General features: G+C 45.2%; 1 protein-coding gene across 1 annotated transcript in view; it reads left to right on the top strand.

The window, feature by feature from the left end:
* BEND5 (BEN domain containing 5) overlaps positions 1–5,868 on the top strand; it is a 32,762-nt gene extending 26,894 nt beyond the window's left edge. The window contains exon 5 of the mRNA XM_008577115.1: positions 5,339–5,868. Within this exon, the coding sequence (XP_008575337.1) occupies positions 5,339–5,496 (158 nt within the window). The 3' untranslated portion in view covers positions 5,497–5,868. The remainder of the gene's footprint in view (positions 1–5,338) is intronic.
* The last annotated feature ends 12,300 nt before the right edge of the window (positions 5,869–18,168 follow it).

The following is an 18,168-nucleotide window of genomic DNA, read 5'->3' as shown; positions in this document are numbered from 1 at the left end:
CCACCTCAGCTTTGTGACTTGGGGGTCCTTTCAGGCTCACTATCTTCAACCCCAGCTGGGACTTAGCACCACCTGCCAAGTCCTCTGAGTTCCTCTCCCTGATCCATTGTCTCATTTTCCAAGTCCTTTTTAATGTTCTTTACTTTTTCCAAACATCTTTCCTCAAAAGATGTACTTGACTCTTCCTTCACAGAGAAAACTAAAGGAATTTTTGCAGCTTCAAACCACATACCTACAGACTTAGCTGTATCACCTCAATCTGCCTCATGTCCCAAAAGAAGTTTCCTTCTCTCATTTGGGGCTGGTGATTCTGTCTGGGCTCTGGATCCCAGTCCACCTGCCTTCCTGAGTACCTTGTTTCTCCAATTATGCTCCCGCTATATTGGTTGCTTTCCAGCATCATTTAAATATACTTTGATTACTCATTTCTTACAAAAGAGCCGCTTCCGTCCCCCAGCTGCCGCCACGTCTGTCTTCCTTGCACACCCAGGCAGGTGTGCACTCACTGCCTGTGCTCACTCGTAATGCCCCTGCCGTTTGCCTTCCACCCCCAGCCTCTACTTACTCCATTTTCACGAGGTCCCCAGTGACTTCCTCATTTCTAAATCCAGGGCTCATTTCTCACCTCCTCACCAGCACCGCTTGGCAGGGCCATTCCTTCTTTACTGAGAAACCCATCCTGCAGGCTCACGATTTCTTCCCACCTCTCTAGCTTCTCAGTCTCCTTCGTGGGCTTCTCTTCCTGTGCCCTCTCCTCTGTCTCCAGCTCTCTTCTCTCATCCTACCACACTTTCCTCAGCTGATCTCACTTCTCATTGATCCCATTGCCTTCCGTGTGCTCATGGCTCTGGATAAATCCCCACTCCTCACCCTGACCACTGCCTGGTATCTGGCTTCTGGTGACCGCTCTGTCCTCATCTCGCACTGTAGTTGCCACTTCCCACCATGCTGTAGCCACAGAGGCCTTCTCCACCTCCTTCCTGTGCTCACGGCCATCAGTGCCCTTCCTCCTGGCCTGCACCCCCTGCCTCCCTGTCGTTCAGAAAAGCCTCCCAGCTGCCCCATCTAAAGCAGCCTCTCCATTGCTCTCTATCACATCACATGTTAAAAGTCCCTGCCTAGCATCTCTTATTTATTTCTTTACTTGATAATTTTCTTTCTCCTCACACCCTCATTAGAATATAAACTTTATGAGCATCTCATTCAGAGCTAGCATATAGTGAATGCTCAATAAATATTTGTTGAATCAATGAATGGTGATTTCCAAATCTGTGTTTGACCTCAATTCACACTTCTGAGTTGCTGATCCATGTATCCAGGTGCCCACATGACCTTGGCAAAATGGCACTTCCTCCTGCTCTCTCCTTTTTCTCCTTCTCCATGAAGGCTTCTGCCTCTTCTGTGTCTTCTGTCTTGGTAAATGTTACTACCAGCCAGGGACCCAAGCCTCACCCTTGACTCATCCACATGCTTCAGTACCCATCTGTTCTGTCCCCAGATACCTCTTAAACCATCTGCTTCTCTTCAACTCATTGCCCCTCTCATAGTCCGGGCCACAACGTTTCTTCCCTTCATTACTCCAGTGGCTTCCAGTCTCCTCTCTCCATTATGTCATAACCAGAGTGATCTTTCAGAAACCAGATGTGATTCCTTTACCACCTTCCCCAGTCACAGCTGGTTAATAGTGTTCACTATTAAGCTTCTTAACATGTCATAAAAGCACCTTCCTAACTCCTAATCTGGCCCCTGGCTATATCTCAGATTTATTTTTCAGCAATATTCCCCTTGAACTCTAAGTTATTACCATAATGAACTACTGTTTTCCATGAAGAAGCCTTGTTCCATCTCACCTTGGAGAATTTGCAAATACTATTTTCAGTGCCTGGAACACAGGTAACATTACTCACCATCCACCTGTGCTGCTTTGCCTGGCTAACTGCTACTCTCCACCCAGATCTGCTTAGGTGAACCTTTCCTCAGGAGGCTGTCCCTGACCTCTTAGTGTGGATAAGTGCCTCTTTCAAATGTCACAAAGCACCCAGTGTCTTCCCCAGTTCCCTTCTTACTGTATCTTTGCCTCCTAGAAGCCTTGTCTAGCACCCTCTTAGAGCCTAATATATGCTTGCCATGTAAGTGAATGAGAAGGAAATTGACTTACCAAGGCCATGCAAACTGTTAAAGACAGAACCAAGCTGAACTGGAGGTTCAGGCTCCTGTTGTCGCCAGAGGTTTCTTGTCTTACTAAAATGCAATGTTGATTATTATTATTATCATTATTTGTACTACAGGCAGGTTTGAAATCTGTCTCCCATCCCACCACACAATCACCATTTTTAGTTTAATTATTTGAGCTATTCCAGATTGCATTTGGCTGGTTCTCCCATGCAAGCTGCCTGCTGGATTGAGATTGTTTGTATTTATTTTGTATGATTTTATCACATTTAGTCACATTTGCTGTAGAAAAATGGAAAAAGCCTTTATTCTCACAGGGTTGGCAGGGATTTCCTCTTCTCTTTGATTTTAAAAATCATTCCTTATTGGATAGCAGAAGAGTGAGACGAACATTGACACTGCTTTAGAAAGATGAAAGCAGGAGGACAGGAGCAGAGTCTTGCTCCAATGACAAGCTCCAGAATGACAGTTAAACCTTATTAAGGTCAAATGTGCAGAGTGTTTGCGTTTTCTAAACGAGCCAGAGCATTGCGTTCTGGTTAATTTTTATAACTTTTTTAATAGGACACATTAGCACTGTTATAAACCTTGTTAATTAAGCAATAATCTCAAATGCTCCCTCGCAGAGGGAGACATTCCTGGCAACTGCAGGTGATTAATACCTAGAATCTAAGGAAAGCCTTTTAATCAACTGGATGGGCCATTCAGTGTATTACCCCCAGGAAATGGGAATGATTGGAATGCTGTGGATGCCCCTCTGGAACCTTCCTCTGTTTGCACCTTTCTCTTTCTGCCTCTTCTCTGACTCAGGCTCGGGGCTCTAAGGGCCATCAAAACTATTCTCCTGCCTTCTGCTTCTCTTTCCTTTGCCTCTTTGCCTGCCCTTATTACCTTGCAGACAACTAGGGACTTCGAGCTGGAAGAATCTCCTTAGATTATCTAGTTTAACATCTTACTTTCATAGACAGTGAAACTTAGACCCAGAGAAGTTCCCACTAGGGTTTGCACAGCACCAAGAGTCAGATTTGAGCACCTAAAGTTCTACATAGTCCTCAGCATAGGCTGTCTCCCTCATTTGGTTCAGTTTCCAGCAAAGTCATGGTGCATGTTTGCTTTCTCCTGGCCCAGGGCTGGAGAGGGAATGCCCAAGTGTCCCAATCTGTTGGGGAGACAATGTGGTTACAGTTTTATTAGATTGTGATTAATGCTTTGGCAGAGAAAAACCCAGACAGGTGTGGGAGCACAGAGTTGTACGTAGGGTGGGATCTCCTAACTCACTCTGGTAGGTTCCAAGCAGGATGAATTCAGAAGAATGAGTAGGACTTAGGCAAGTGAAGGGTGGGGCCAGGGTGTTCTGGGCAGAGATGAGCAAAGACACTGATTTGTGGGATAGTTGGAATGCAGTGGGACTTGCAGGTGGATATAGCAGAGGTGGGGCTAGAGAGATAGAGCCCCCTACCTTCCTGTCTCTCATTCCTTATGGAAAGGCCAAAACAAGATGAGGCGAGGATTAGCCAGGCTTGGGAGTAATCAGGAATCAGTGGAGGTCAATCAAAATCTTTTAATGGCATCTCTGGGCAAAACCCTTCTGGTGGGGAATGAAGGGTACTCTAGAGAAAGAATGCATATAGCACAGGCACCTGCAGCGTGGAAGGCAACTGGAGGCAGGCAGGCTCCATGCCCAGGATGAGCTCAGAGCGTGGGAGACAGCAATGGATTCTGCCCCACACTTTCCTCTCTCTCTGGGCCTCAGTCTCGTCATCTGTGAGTGGATGGGTTAGCAAAGGTTAGTCTTTATGATCCCTTCTAATAATTGCTTATTCTCCATAGCAGTTTCTTGAGAATGAACTGTCATTCCTGTTTTATAGATGAGGAAACTCCAGCTCAAAGAAATTAGTTTTTGCCCTCAATTACACACCCCACCCATACCCTTGTCCTCTTATGTCCAGATTTGTGTCCTCTCCTCTCAGATTTCCCTGGAAAAACATTCATTCATTCATTCATTCATTTATTCAACATATAGTTACATAATCTTGCCCCTGTGCCAAGCACTATGCTAGGCCATGGGAATTAACAGTTGTGCCAGCCCTAAAAAAGATAGTCTGTGGCTTATTATCCTCATTTATGAGGTGAGGAATCTAGGGCAGTGATTTGCACCAGATCCCCAGGCTGGGAGGTCAGCAGAAGTCAGGCTTCAGCCAGGCCCGTCTGGGGTAGGCTCTTTGCTTCATCACAGCAAACGGTAGATTCAGTGAGAAAGTGGCCGTCCTCAGCCTCATTAGTAATCACCACAATGAGATACCACTTCACACTCACCAGGTTGTCAAAACCTTAATAATGTGAGTGTCAAGAGCTGGGGAAGATATAGGGCAACGGGTACTTGCATACAGTACTGTTAGGAGTGCCAGTGAGCACAATCACTTTGGAAAACAATTTGCCAGGCATCACCTAGTAAGGTTGAATATGCACATACCTTAACATTCAGAAACTCCACACCTAGGCTGATGCTGGAGAACTTCCTGCATGTGTACCCCAGAGACATGTGCCAGGGTGTTTGTAATTGCAAAACCAAGTATTCATCGACAATAAAATGGATAACCAAATTGTGGTACAGTCATACAATAGAATGCCACTCATCAGTGAAAATGAATGACATATATAGCTAGCTGTATACTTCATGGCTAAATCTCAAAACTAACATTGAGTGAAAAAAAGCAAGTCAGAAGGATATATAGAGTGTGGGCACATCCGTAAAAAGACTAAAATAGGAAAAATAAGCAATATGGTATTTAGGGATATATGTATATATCTTAACTCTAAAAGAAAGGAAAAGCAGAAATTCAGGAGAGTGGCTACCTCTGGAAAGGGAGAGGGGAGGGGAGGAGAGGATTAGGGAGGGGTGTCCAGGGATTTCAGAGGGACAAGTAATGTCCTGTTAAACTGGTGGACACATTTGTGTTTCATCATTATTTTAAAAGTGTAAATTTACAGTGTATATCTACTCTTTTCTGAATACATTTTATGATGCAAATTTTAAAATATAGCTATGCCAGATATGTGAATGGGTATTTTGGAAGTATGTCAGGAGGCACATTTCCCCCTTTAAAGGATTTGTACTCAAATTCACCATTAATCCTTGGCCTTCTTGTTTCTTCTCCCTGTCTAGAGTGTTTGTATGACAGAATAGCACAAGAAACTGTGGATGAAACTGAAATTGCACAGAGACTCTCCAAAGTCAACAAGTACATCTGTGAAAAAATCATGGATATCAATAAATCCTGTAAAAATGAAGAACGAAGGGAAGCAAAATACAATTTGCAATAAACTTTGGATTTTTCATAAAGCCTTTGTGTTTTTCTTGTGTGGCGTGTGACTTGCGGGTGATGGTGCCATCCAAATCAGACCCCACCGTGCGTGGGGTGTGTGAGCAGGGAGCCGGCAGGGTTCTGGGGTCAGCGGCTTGCTCCGAACTTGGACTCCTACTCCAAGGAAGGCAGATGGATTTGCTGAGACTCAGGCAGCACCTGTTGCTGGCGTCATTGTGGGGATGGGGAAAGCACTCTTTTCAGAGGGGGACAGAGTGTCTCTGCACTGTCTGTCACTTGACCAGGATTGGAACTGATATTTTTACCACGCAAGGACTTCTATCTCTGTTTGTCTATTTTGTTCTGCAATAAAGCTTCATTAATTCTTTGATGTAGACAATCATTATCCTCATTTGTTTAGAATATTACGTGTACAGTGGAAGTGAGCCATGTGTCGTGCTGCCTGGAATGATCTTTCTTTCAGGGGAGGAACATTCAAGCTGAAGGAGAGGTAGGGAATGTGGCTGCTGTCTGCGGGTCTGAAGGGCTGTCTCCAAAGCTGATTACTTTCTCTGACTTCAAAGTCCATATCTTAAACCAGTCGCGTTTCACACTCAATCTGAGATTCAGCTTTTGTGATAATTTGAATCAATCTTTGTAAAGGGGTGTAGAGGGGTGATAATGTTAGATGTGGTACAGGGTTACGTTCAGGAAGTAGGGACAATGTCACCTGGTGTCAGTTTGTTCATCCCGTCTTGTATCTCAAACCATCTTTCAAGTTACATAATTCATCTCATTCCTTATTCAGTTACTGAGTTTCTGAAGGGCCCGACACACCTTCTGCACACGTTTGAGCTTCCTGCTGACATGTACTTTCCTTTCCGTAGCGCATGTGAAGTAAGATGGTGTGTTGGGAAGGACCAGGGCTTTGGGCCGATGCTTCTAGGTTCCAAGGCCGGCTCCCTGCTTGTTTGTGGCTTAATCAAACCTCTCTGAGTTTCCATTTTCTATTCCTTAAAAGAAATAATACCTAACTTGCAGAGTTGCTGTAAGGATTAGAGATAACATATATGTAAAGTGCTCAGTAAACGTCGGCAGTTGTTATTCCCTTCATTTTTGATTATCAGCTTTTAGCCATTCACTGGAAAACTTTGGTCTGTGGTTTCTCTAATGCTTTATTCATCAATTGGTGGTCTGTAAGCAAAAGCTGAGGGTCACCGGGGTAAGTAGGGGAGGTGGCTGCCACTTTGAGAACTTTTGTAAACAAACCTAGGTAACGTGAATGTATGCTTGCTAGATGTGAATTTCCCTTTATGGTATTTTCCTCGTTCTCCGCAAGCTAGCAGTGTGATCTTGGACCAACCACTTAACTCTCAGAATCCTTATCAGCATAGTGAGGAAAATAATGCCTGCCTCACAGGCTATGTGGATAAGTAAATGATAATAATAACAGATACTTAACATGTGCCAGGACTTTTCTAAGTGAGTGACATAGGTTAACTCATTTCATGAGGCAAGTAAAGTTCCTGACACTTAGTAGATGTTCAATAAATTCTCATGGTTGAAGTATGTCCATTTGAATGTCATGGGGCAACCGGGGCATGAGTAGTGCGGAATGCATGAGAGACTGGAAAAAAGTGTGCGTCATTGTTGAGCTCATCTCCTTTTCTCCCTCAGCATAGCGAAGATACAAATACCCAGATACAAATACGAATACAAAGATGCATTTCCCTTTGAAGACTAATACAACATGATACCTGCTTTATAGATGCTTTTAGTTGTTAGTGGGGGAAATGGCTGTGAAAATATCTAATAAAAATGCTATGACATATGTGACGTATGTGTAATGTATGATGCTTCTGTTAGAGACAGAAAAGGGCTGTGAAAGACTGTAGAATGTGGGTTCAAATCCTGGCTTTACCACTTGCAGGCAGGTCGCTTGACCTCTGGGTCTCATTTCTTCTAAGGTGGAGATAATGATCCCTAACTCAGGGTTGTTGTGGAGAGTAATCCAGATAATATCTGGGAAAAGGGCTCTGTAAGTGATGAAGATCCATGCAGACGTTAGCATGTAAGGCAGAATGAAATCAGAAGTGGATGCAGAAAGGAAGCATGCTATTAAGAGCCAATTCTATGGAGAATTGGGAGGTTTCTAGGGCGACTGACATGATTTTGAGCCCCTGTTGTGTACCTGGTGTCCCATTGCAATATGAGTGCAAGGACATCATTCTTACACCCATGCATATGAGGAAATGGGCTCAGAAAAGTTTAAATGATTTCTTTCCCAAGGTCCTGGAGCTGTCAGGCCAAGGAGCTGGATCAGAATCCAGGTCTGTACCAAACTTGTCCTTTACCTCTTCCCGAAAGATGAGGGGAAAATTATGATCTGAGCTGAGAATCTAGCCGTGTGTGTTTAGGGGAGATCCAACCTAAGTAATTAGTAAATGGAAATTGGTCTTATTAATTCAGGCCATTTGGAGGGACTGGGAATAATAGTACTGCTTATAAGCATTCATAGTTTTATTACATGCAAATACATAAACAAAACTCAAATTCATTTTATGTAGTACAGTCTTTCCCAAACTTATCCAATCTTAAGAATTTGCTGAGTTACCTAAAATATAGATTCCTGGGCTTCGGCTTGGGGAGCCTGATTCAGTAGGTCTGGATTAAGGCTGGGAACGTGTATAAAACAAGTGCTACTTTTGAAAAATACCAGTTTAGTGGAAGCCATTAGAAGACCTGTTTTAATGAAAGAATGAGTATTTCCTAAGTAAAAATACAAACAAGCAAACAAAAAACTGGTAGTCCTCCTAAAGTGCCGGGAGATATTGCAATTGAGAACAAATTTCTTCTTAAATAACTGAGGATCTGTCCTAAAATCTTATTTAGACTTCCTCTCATGAGTCATGTTCACCCAATATTCAGTTGGATATGATGCAGAAGGTGACTTTCTGTCTAGGTGCCAATGATTTTTCCCTTACTTTTACACTTAGATTCTTTTTGATTCCTGGGACAGGCCAGTGAGTCATATAAGACAGGATGGTCAATACTGAATTGGCAGAAACTCAATTGATGAGGTTTAGGTGCTGTCTTCACAAGCCCTGGCAACAAATTCTGTTACCAGATGAAACAGAAAGATGGGGCTTGTTTTTATTTTCTAGCTGAGGAAAGTGTGTTGGTGACTGTTAGGTGCCTGTGTGTTTTTTATATGCATTTCTAAATTATGATTCATTCTTGTAATTATAAAGAAATGAAAACTACTTTATAGAATTTTTTGGAAAAGTAGGGAAAACCTTCCAAATTGCACTGCTTTCACATTGCAATGTATCTCATCTGGTCTTTTTTCAAGGGTGTGAATACGTATTATACATACCTATGATATTAGCATATGATCAGGGTTGTATCCTTCTCTTTTTATTTAACGTTTCCCTGTTGCTCCATGAAATTCAAACCCATCAGTTCTAACATCCACAAAGCTACAGAAAGCTACAGTTGAGTAAGCCATCTGGTTAGCCGTGCAGGCCCTTCCAGTGGGGCTAACCCACGGGTCTGCCAGTGCATGGAGAGCCTCGCTGCTCGCTTCCATCCAGCGCGGTGGTAGAGTGAGCCTGAGCGAGGTGGATGCATTCAAATGCAGTTCCCAGTTCTAGCACTTACTACCCCACGTGAGGCAAGTTACCTCATCCTAACACCAGCTTCTTCACCCGCAAAATGGAGGAAATAATGTTTAGTTGTGGGGTCGTTAGGAGGACTGAGAATGTAATTAAAGTTCCCCAGCCAGAGTGGCTAAATGCCGTCAGTGTTAATGTTGGGATTCCTCTTCTCTCCTCTCCCCACACCTGTTCATTCCTCACCTGAATGTGCTCCTATCCTGCCCTATCCTATGCCCTATCCCATACTGACATCTCACACAGTGACCTTGGCTTTCACACTTTGACTCTGGATGTCTTGTGCTTAACCCACAGTTCTTGGTACTTGGGGGCCTCCCCCGTGCATGCTGACTAGGCTCAATTCCCCAGCTCCCCTCACCAACCTCAGCCCCCACCCCCTGCCACCCAGCTGGCTGTTTGCCCTTCCTTGCATTTGTAGATTGTTTATAAATAACTCAGATGAAGATTTTTATGTTGCACAGTGTTTTCCATTTATATTTTCCATTGTTCTCTTAGGGTGGTCTCACCTGTGTCAAAAGGATGACATTTCCATCACTCTTAATACATTTAATGGATGTGACAACTTTTTATTTATTTATTTATTTATTTATTTTTTTCCTTTTTGTCTTTTTTTCGTGACCGGCAACGGATCGCAACCCTCAGTGTCGCGCCCGTACCGGACCGGGACCGGCCACGGGATCGCAACCCTCGGTGTTGCCCCCGCCCCTTGCTCAGCCAGTGAGCGGCCGGTCTGTATGTGGGATCCGAACCCTTGGCGGGAGCGCCACCGCGCTTCCCAAGCGGCGCACTGTAGCAGTGCGCCACCGGGCCGGCCCTGGATGTGACAACTTTTTAAATTATTTTGCCAACTTAGTAGGTGACAAATAGTACTTCATATTTTCTTTGACTACCACTGAGACTGCACATCTCTCCAGAGTTTGGTGTCTTCTTTGCAGGAAAGAAAAACTTTAAAACTTGTAAGCATTTCCAGCAGAATCCATTTCGTTTTCTGTGTTTAGTTTTCTCATGGACAAATGTGTTTACCTTTGGCATATAATTTTTGCTTTTTTATCTGCAAGTGGACATGTCAACAGGTATTTTCATCATTTCTCTTGAAAGGATTGATCAGTTTCTGCCAGGCAGCACATTGGCTCATGGAACCTAAGGTTCAAAAGTGAACTTCAAGGTTCTCTGTCCAGATCTCATCCCCACTGGAAGCCGAAGCCTTTCCAGACCATGGTTGAATAGCTCCAGGCCTGAGGAACTCATCGCCCTACCCAAGAGTCCAGCCAGGTGTTGTAATCGCTAAATGTTCTTCTGTTGAGCTAAGAATCTACATCCCTGAAACTTCTAAAGTCATTCAGATTTTCTCCTCTGAAGCCAGGCAGAACGCTTCTACTCATAGCCCCTTGTAGAGTTGAAAGGGCTATCATTTCTCTTCACCAACTAATAAATAGCTCAAATTCTGTTCTACCCTTTCTCATGTGGGGAGGCTGCTTGGGAGAGAGTGAGGTCCCTAGATTTACATGGCCCTGTGTTCAAATCCTGGTTCTGCCGCTTACTAGTATGTGACTGTATTAATCTGTTTTGTGTTGCTGTAACATTGGGGATCAGATTTCCACATGAGTTCGGGGAGGACAGTACATCCGAACTCCATCAGTGATGTTGAACAAGTTCTTAACCTCTCTTAGCTTCAGTTTTCCCATTTTTAAAATGGGAATAGCAATACCTACCTCACAGGATTGCATCAAGGGTTATGTAAGATAATGTGACTAAAGCGCCTGGCCATTCAGTATCTCTAATCCTAAGAACTCTTACCATCCTGGTTGCTTTTTGATGGATGTGCCTCTAAAGATGGGGCTCAGGACTGGGCACTGTGCTCTAGGACGAGTCTGATCAGCAGAATTTCACTTCTTACTCTTGGACTTTGAATTAGCATCTTTAGCAATACAGTTGTCTCATATTGAGCTGATAAAGTTCAATAAGGTAAGATTCAGTGTGTGTTGTGGGGAGTGTCACCAGACACTCCCCTGTTCCCTGTTTTTGGCTAACACAATACTTGTCCCTTTAGTTGACTTTGTTGTAAGAAAAAGAGCATCGATTTTGGAGCCAGAGAAACTCACTGAATTCAAATCCTGATTTCACTATTTGTTACATTAGAAGAAATTGGCTAAGTTCCTTAAAGCCTCTCAGCCCCAGTCACCTTGTCCGTTATGCAGTTTTCATGGTAATCATACTGGCCTGCCGCTGTGGCAGACCCATGGTCCCCACTCGACCTCAGTTCCTGCCTTCAGTAAATGTGAGGTCTTTTTGTTCTTTTTCTTTTTCCCCTTTTTTATCCTAACCGCACTTTAGTCCTACTCTTCCCCCAATTGTGTGAATTTTTCAAATATATTTCTTAGATGAAATACAGGACTCTGCAATCATCCTGTTCCATTTCATCTGATTCGTTTCAGCCCCGCATTCCACTTGGTTGAGATCTTCTTTTCCATTGTGTTTAAAATACAAAAGAAAACTTGAAGAAAGCCAAAGCTTAAAAAGAAAACCCAGCCATAATCCCAGGAGCCAAGCCCAACTGCACATTCGCTCCTGAGAGTCCCTCTGTTTGTCCACAGGCAGCACCTCTTTGTCCATGGCAGCCGCTGTCAGCCAGCCCCTTGTGCCATGTCTGCACCCTGCCTCATTCCTTTAGCATCATATGGCAAACATTCCCCCTCTGCTGCCTGATTTTCATAGCTATCACTTTAATACCCTTCCCAGCACTGGGCCATGACTAACTTCTTCTCCCTTCATTGTATGTTTTGTTTCTAGTTTCTTGCTACTAGGGGCAATTTTGCTATGTATATTTATGATTGTCCTCCTTATGTGCGTTTGTTTCTTAAATTCCCACGAGTGAGCTAGTGGGGTTAAAGGGCAAGGCCATTTTTATAGTTCTTTCTATGTGTTGTTATATTGCTTTCCAAAAGGTTTAGTCATATCTCACCCAGTATAGACATGCATGTGCCATTTCCCCACAACTTCACCAGTATTTGGAATTTTTAAGTAAAGTTTGGTGAATTAGCTTTCTATACAGAGGTTCTTTTCCAATCTCTACCAATGTGAATTGTCTGTGCAGACAGTGGGTATTTGAGGAGTCCTTTTGGAATTTTATTCTACAACACATCCTTCCTCCAAGTTTTATAGTAGTGTCTATAATATGAACCTTTGTATCTTAACCAAATTATCGATAATAATGTTTAGTTTAGAAAAGAAAAGAGCCATATGATCCCCCACTAGAGACCCCTCTTTTACTCAGTAATTTACATTTTCTGACCTGGGTTATTCTGGTAGCTAGGACTCCTCCACCTAGCTGTGATCACGGGCTTTGAGATGGGACCTTTGAGCTGACACCTGAAGGATGTGAATGGCTGTGAGATCGTTTGTTTTTCTGTCCATCCCTGCAACCATTCATCTTAAACATTCTGAATATCTAGCCTGTGCCCAGCACTCTGCCAGAGAATCATGCCTTCCATGTGGCTCCAAACCCTGTGTCCTTTCCACCACAGCAGAATGCGCTCTTTCAGCCACATCTGATCTAGTACTCGAGGATTTGGGCAGTTTACAGTTTCCGTTTCATAAGCCAATGGGGGAGAAGATTCAGTATCCTAGCCTCACCACCATCTATATCCAGCAGTTCCCCCATGAGTCATTATGGAATTCATTCGGTCATTCAACAAATATGTATTGAGTGCTTACTAGGAGTCAGTCACTGATCTAAGTGCCTGAGACGTATCAGCAAAGAGAAACAAAGATCCTCCCTCATGGAGCTTAAAATCTAGTAAGGGCAGGACGGAATGGGGAAGGAAGATAAACAGTAAACATAATGAGAAAATGTAGAAGAAGGTGATGATTGTCATGAAAACAAGCAAAAAGTAGAGCAAGGTAAGGCAGATTAAGAGTGTGTGGTAGGGGGCAGGACGTATTATTAGTGGGGTGCCCCAGGTAGGCTTCATTGAGAAGATGAGATCTGAGCAAAGACCACAAGGAGATGAGGGTGCCAGTGTGGGGCAGGAGCCCTGCTCAAGACCCATCCACAGGAACTGGCAGTGAGCAAGGAGCATGGGGAGTAGGAGACATTAAGAACACCCGGTTGACCTGGCGCCTAGGTTGGGGGGGGAGGACGTGGAGGAAGGGAGGAGGAAAGAAGAGTTAATTTTGACTGGCACTTTAAAACATTTTACGTTAACAACAAACAAGGATAGATTATAGCATAGGAGAAGCAATCTCAGGAAGAAAGTGAAACAGGAGACAATAAAAAAATTGGCACTCTGGGCTGGCCCGGTGGCGCACTGCTACGGTGCACCGCTTGGGAGTGCGGCGGCGCTCCCGCCGAGGGTTCGGATCCCACATACAGACCGGTTCCACTCACTGGCTGAGCGCGGTGCGGGCGCGACACCGAGGGTTGCGATCCCGTTGCTGGTCCCAGTCCGGTACGGGCGCGACACTGAGGGTTGCGATCTGTTGCCGGTCACGAAAAAAGACAAAAAAAAGGAAAAAAAAATTTGGCACTCACAGGAGGTATGTGACTGCTCCCCCCAGTCCCCGCAGAAGCCCTAAGGGTCCTTTGGGTAAAAGTCTGCTGAGTCCTGGCTGTGGACAGGTTGGGGGCTCTGACTCAGGTTGTCCCACGTTTGAATCCAGGCTTCATCTCTTTCTCCCTGAGCCTCCATTTCCTCATCAGAAAAATGAGCACAGCAGTTCTCACCCTGCTTTACCGTTGGGAGGACGAAACAAAAAAGCTCCAGGCACAAACACTGGCCCTGGGGAGGTGCTCTGCAACTGGCACCCCAACTCCATGCCACCAGACAGCCTTGCTTTCATATAATGAGGGATTATCTACCCTATAGAGTACTAGTGTTCACTCTGTCTCTTCCAACTGAACTGTTGACTTGTATCATAACCCAGGGGGGTTCTGAAAAGAGCAAAAGCGATGCTCCCAACATGGGAGGCCTGGGTCCAGCCGACCGGTGTTCAGTAAATGCTCACTGAACTAATGAATGAATGAATGAATGGCTACATTATTACCGTGTTGACTAATCATATAAAGGACTTTCACACATATTATCTCATGTGATTCCTCATAGCAATTCTATTAATGTGTCTTCATTTTGAAGATAATGAAACTGAGGCTGGTGAGAGGAGTAATGTGAATTTCCTGAGTCACATAGTTATTCAGTGAAACTTAAACCCAAGTCTCCTGAGACAAAATCCAGCACTCTTTTCTTTATACCAGTGGTTCTAAAACTTTAGCCTGGGTCAGAATTACCTGGAGGGCTTATTAAAACAGAAGAGGCAGGCCCCACTGCAGGACTTTTACTTCAGTAGGTCTAGTGTGAGGCTCACGAATTTGCATTTCCAGCAAGTTCCCAGGTGATGCTGGTGCTGCTGGTCCAGGGACCACACTTTGAGAACCATTCTTCTAAACAATGCTGCTTCTCCATATTGTAATCATGAGAAGTGGCATATAATTACATCTTGTTGATTCCAAACTAATGGGCCATGACTAGCAGAAGCTGTGGGTAGAAGGACAGAAAGTAGGACAGAGTGCCTGAACTTGGGAGTCAGCTCTGCCGCCCAATTCTGGGTCCCTTTGAAGATGAGTCCCACCACTTTGGCACTCACTTTCCCATGTGTGAAATGGGATGGCCATCCTGGCCCTGCCTGCCTCCCAGGACCGGCAGTAGATTGGATGAGATCGCAGAAGAGGGCCTCATTCAACTAAATTCTGGGATCCCAGGAATCAACAGGGTGAGGCATTCTGGTTTCAGTTACATTATGTGCTCCTTTCTAGGTGTCCAGAATACGATGGAGAAGAAAGAAGGACCTGGACCCCCACTTCCTTCCTCTGCCTAACCCCTACCCACCCCAGACAGACAATAACCAGATTGTCGACAAGTGCCTATATTGAGTTGTCAATTTTCTCTCTCTCTTCCTTTTATCTGAATAATTTCTCTCCCTGTTCCTCTTATGTGAATTACCTGCATAATTAACAAACTGTGTGATAATTACATTCACCATCCACTTTAACATCAGTTTCTGTTTTGTTCACTGCTGTATTCCCAGCACCTGGAATATATTATACACTCATTAAAGAATGACTGAATGAATAAATGACAAAAGGAAAAGGCCCATTAGGAGGCTGTGGCCCCAATCTAGGCCTGGGTTAGAGCAAAGGACCCCAAATTTGGAGGGAGAGGATTGAAGCAAAGATAAACCCTGGGTCACTGCAGCTCAGTCCTTCCCAGTGCTGGGAAGACGGTTCTCTCCCAGTGAGCTCAGCCAGCCCAGCCCTTGGCCCCTGCCTAGGGACAGGACATGGGAGTTCCTGATCAGGCCAGTGGTGTCATGGGAGAAGGGAAGTGATCAATGTTCAGGATCTCGGTGACCCTCGCACAGATTGTTCTGTGGAGGGAATCTGGGCAAGGACCCTCCTCACGCCCTGGAATGGGCACCTAAAATTTACTCAGAAACCCTTACTGAGCCCAGATTGCCAAAATCACACTGGACCCCACCAGCCTTGTCGTAGCAGCCAAGAAGAAGTCACACAGGGAACAAACGCCAAGATGGCTTTCCCAAGAGCATTGTCCTCGGTTCTCTGCCATTAGTTCCTCAGCAATGCTCACTTGTGGCCGGCTACAGCTGAGGTGGAATTTCCATGTTGGGATCATTTCTGGAGACTTTAGGGTCTGAACAATCACAGGGGCTATGAGGGTCTATTCGTACAACACCCCTGCCCCACCTTCACATGCACCTTATAGTGCACGTGGAAACAGTGACTCAGTTGAAATCAACAATACGTCAGCACAGTTATAATTGCCTTGTGCCATCTGTAGACACATAGATCCCTGCCCCACCGTCCCTGGCCCAGCCACAGAGGAGCACCCTTAAGCTTTAAACCTTCGCCCAGATCTTCCACTGCTTCTCCCAGCCAGGGCTCCTGCCCCTCTACCTTAGCTCCTTGGGCCTGCCCAGTCTGGGGCCTTAGCTCATTCTTGTCCCTTTCTGGGTCATTAACTACGAAAAACACTTATCCAACCTGGGCTTAAAGACTCAGATCAAATATTTCCTCTAAGGGTCTGTTTCTATCTCTTCCTAAAAGAACTCCCTCCTTCTGTGGTTTTCCAAATCTTCCCCATCTCTCACTCCCACCCAAGCTTCCCTGTTTCTCAACACTCAGAGCATTTATTGTAGTGTTTGTTTAGGTGTCTCTTTCCCCAGGCTGTCAAAAAACTGAGGGCAAGACTGTTAATTCATCTCTACACATGTTTGCTGTGCCCCTACTATGTGCTACGTGCAGGAGACAGAGATATGGATGATATTTTTAAATTAACTAATTGTATTGATCATTTACTGTGTGCTAGGCACTGTTGACTCTTTACTGTTACCATCTACAAGAAACTGACTTCTTGAGGTTCGGTAACTTCCTCAAAATGGCACAGCCATGACCTGGAGGAGCCAGGACCGGAATGAGAGCCTGTGTGACTCCAGTGCCTGGCATCCTAACGACCATGATATATGCTACCTCAGATATCCTGACATTGACACAAGCTGTTTCTTCGTCTGAAACGTCCCTGCCTCCTCTGCTCCATGACCTACTTCTACATCTCCTTCTTGCAGGAGGTCTTCAGTGCTCCTTCCCCAGCCCGGGTTGGGGACCCTCCCCCTGCTCTGTAGCACCCCCTGGTGACCTCTGTTAGAGTCTCACTGGGCCTTCATCTTTCTCACTAAACTGTAAGCTCCTCTGAGCAGGGGCCACCATGTGTTCATCTCTGAGCCTGGGCCCAGCACAGGCCTGGTACAGATGTATTGCAAATCTCCCTAGAAGCCTTGCCCCTGATACCCAAAGGCTGTGGGAAATCAGGGACCAATGCAGTTCTTTCTACCCAGGGTTTAAGGCCTTGAGGGATCAAGAAAGCCCTTCATGAGGAGTCATGAGACCATCCTGGTCTTGTTCTCACAGGTTGAAGTCTGAATAAGCCAGCACCAGGTCGAGAAAGAAGAAAAGGTTTGGGTGTGGTTAAGTTTAAGGACTCTGACCTCTGCCTGCCTGGGTGTGACTCTGGGCTCCACTACTTGCCAGCTCTGTGACCTTGGGCAAGTTACTTATTTGGTTTGGGACACAGTTTCCTCTTCCATGAAATAGATTTCTCAGGTTCCTGTGAGCATTAAGTTAATATCTATAAAGAATTTACTGTGGACCTAACATGCAGTAAGCACTGGGTAAATGTTGACTATTACTGTGAACAACGGGCAGGGGTGGAAGAGGGCAGGGTATGCAGAGAAGGGCAGATGTTTCAAGGAGTGAAGGTAAAGTTGGTGTTGGGAGACAAGGCTGGAGATGTGGAAAGGGGCTGGATCATGGAGGGCCTTGGTCCCGGGCTCAGGTGCTAGACTCTGAAGACCATGGACAGGTGCTGGAGGGTTGGGCTTTGTGCCTGAGAAAGACCAGGCTGGCATCAGTGTGGTGAGTCATTTGGAGGGAGAGAGAGGGGTCGAGGAGGCTACTGGAATGACTCAGGTGAGGAATGATGAGGGCAGGTGCCCACTCTCATTACTCATTAAGTGTTGGTTCTGCCAGGTGGGAACCAGGCTGTGAGCACCACAATACAGTGGTACAGATGGGGCGTGCCCAGGGCAGCCGTGTCTAGAACTGCACCTCCTTCATGCAGCTCCTGTGCCCTGGACCCGCTCTGTGTAGGCCCTTGTGGGGACTCAGCCCCCAAAGATGAGTCAGACACAGCATCCACCCTTAAGTCCAGAGGGGAGCTGAAGTATGTCTAGGGGAGGGGGGTGGATTGCAGGACTGTAAGCACCTGTGTGTCAGGTCTTTTCTGAGTCCTTGATGCCATGGAAACAGCATAGGCTGTAGAGTAACAGAGTATGGGGTATGAACCTTGCTCCATGGCTTTTCAGTAGCATGACCTTGGCTAAGCCACTCAACCTTCTGCGTCCTGAGATTTATCAGCTATAAGGAGCTGATTTACCAGCTTCAGTAGCAA

The sequence above is a fragment of the Galeopterus variegatus genome, unplaced genomic scaffold, assembly GCF_000696425.1.
Source record: "Galeopterus variegatus unplaced genomic scaffold, G_variegatus-3.0.2 Scaffold1452, whole genome shotgun sequence".
In the NCBI taxonomy this organism is placed as follows: Eukaryota; Metazoa; Chordata; class Mammalia; order Dermoptera; family Cynocephalidae; genus Galeopterus; species Galeopterus variegatus.
The sequence above is the reverse complement of the archived record's forward strand: the minus strand, read 5'-3'. Positions and strand labels throughout refer to the sequence as shown.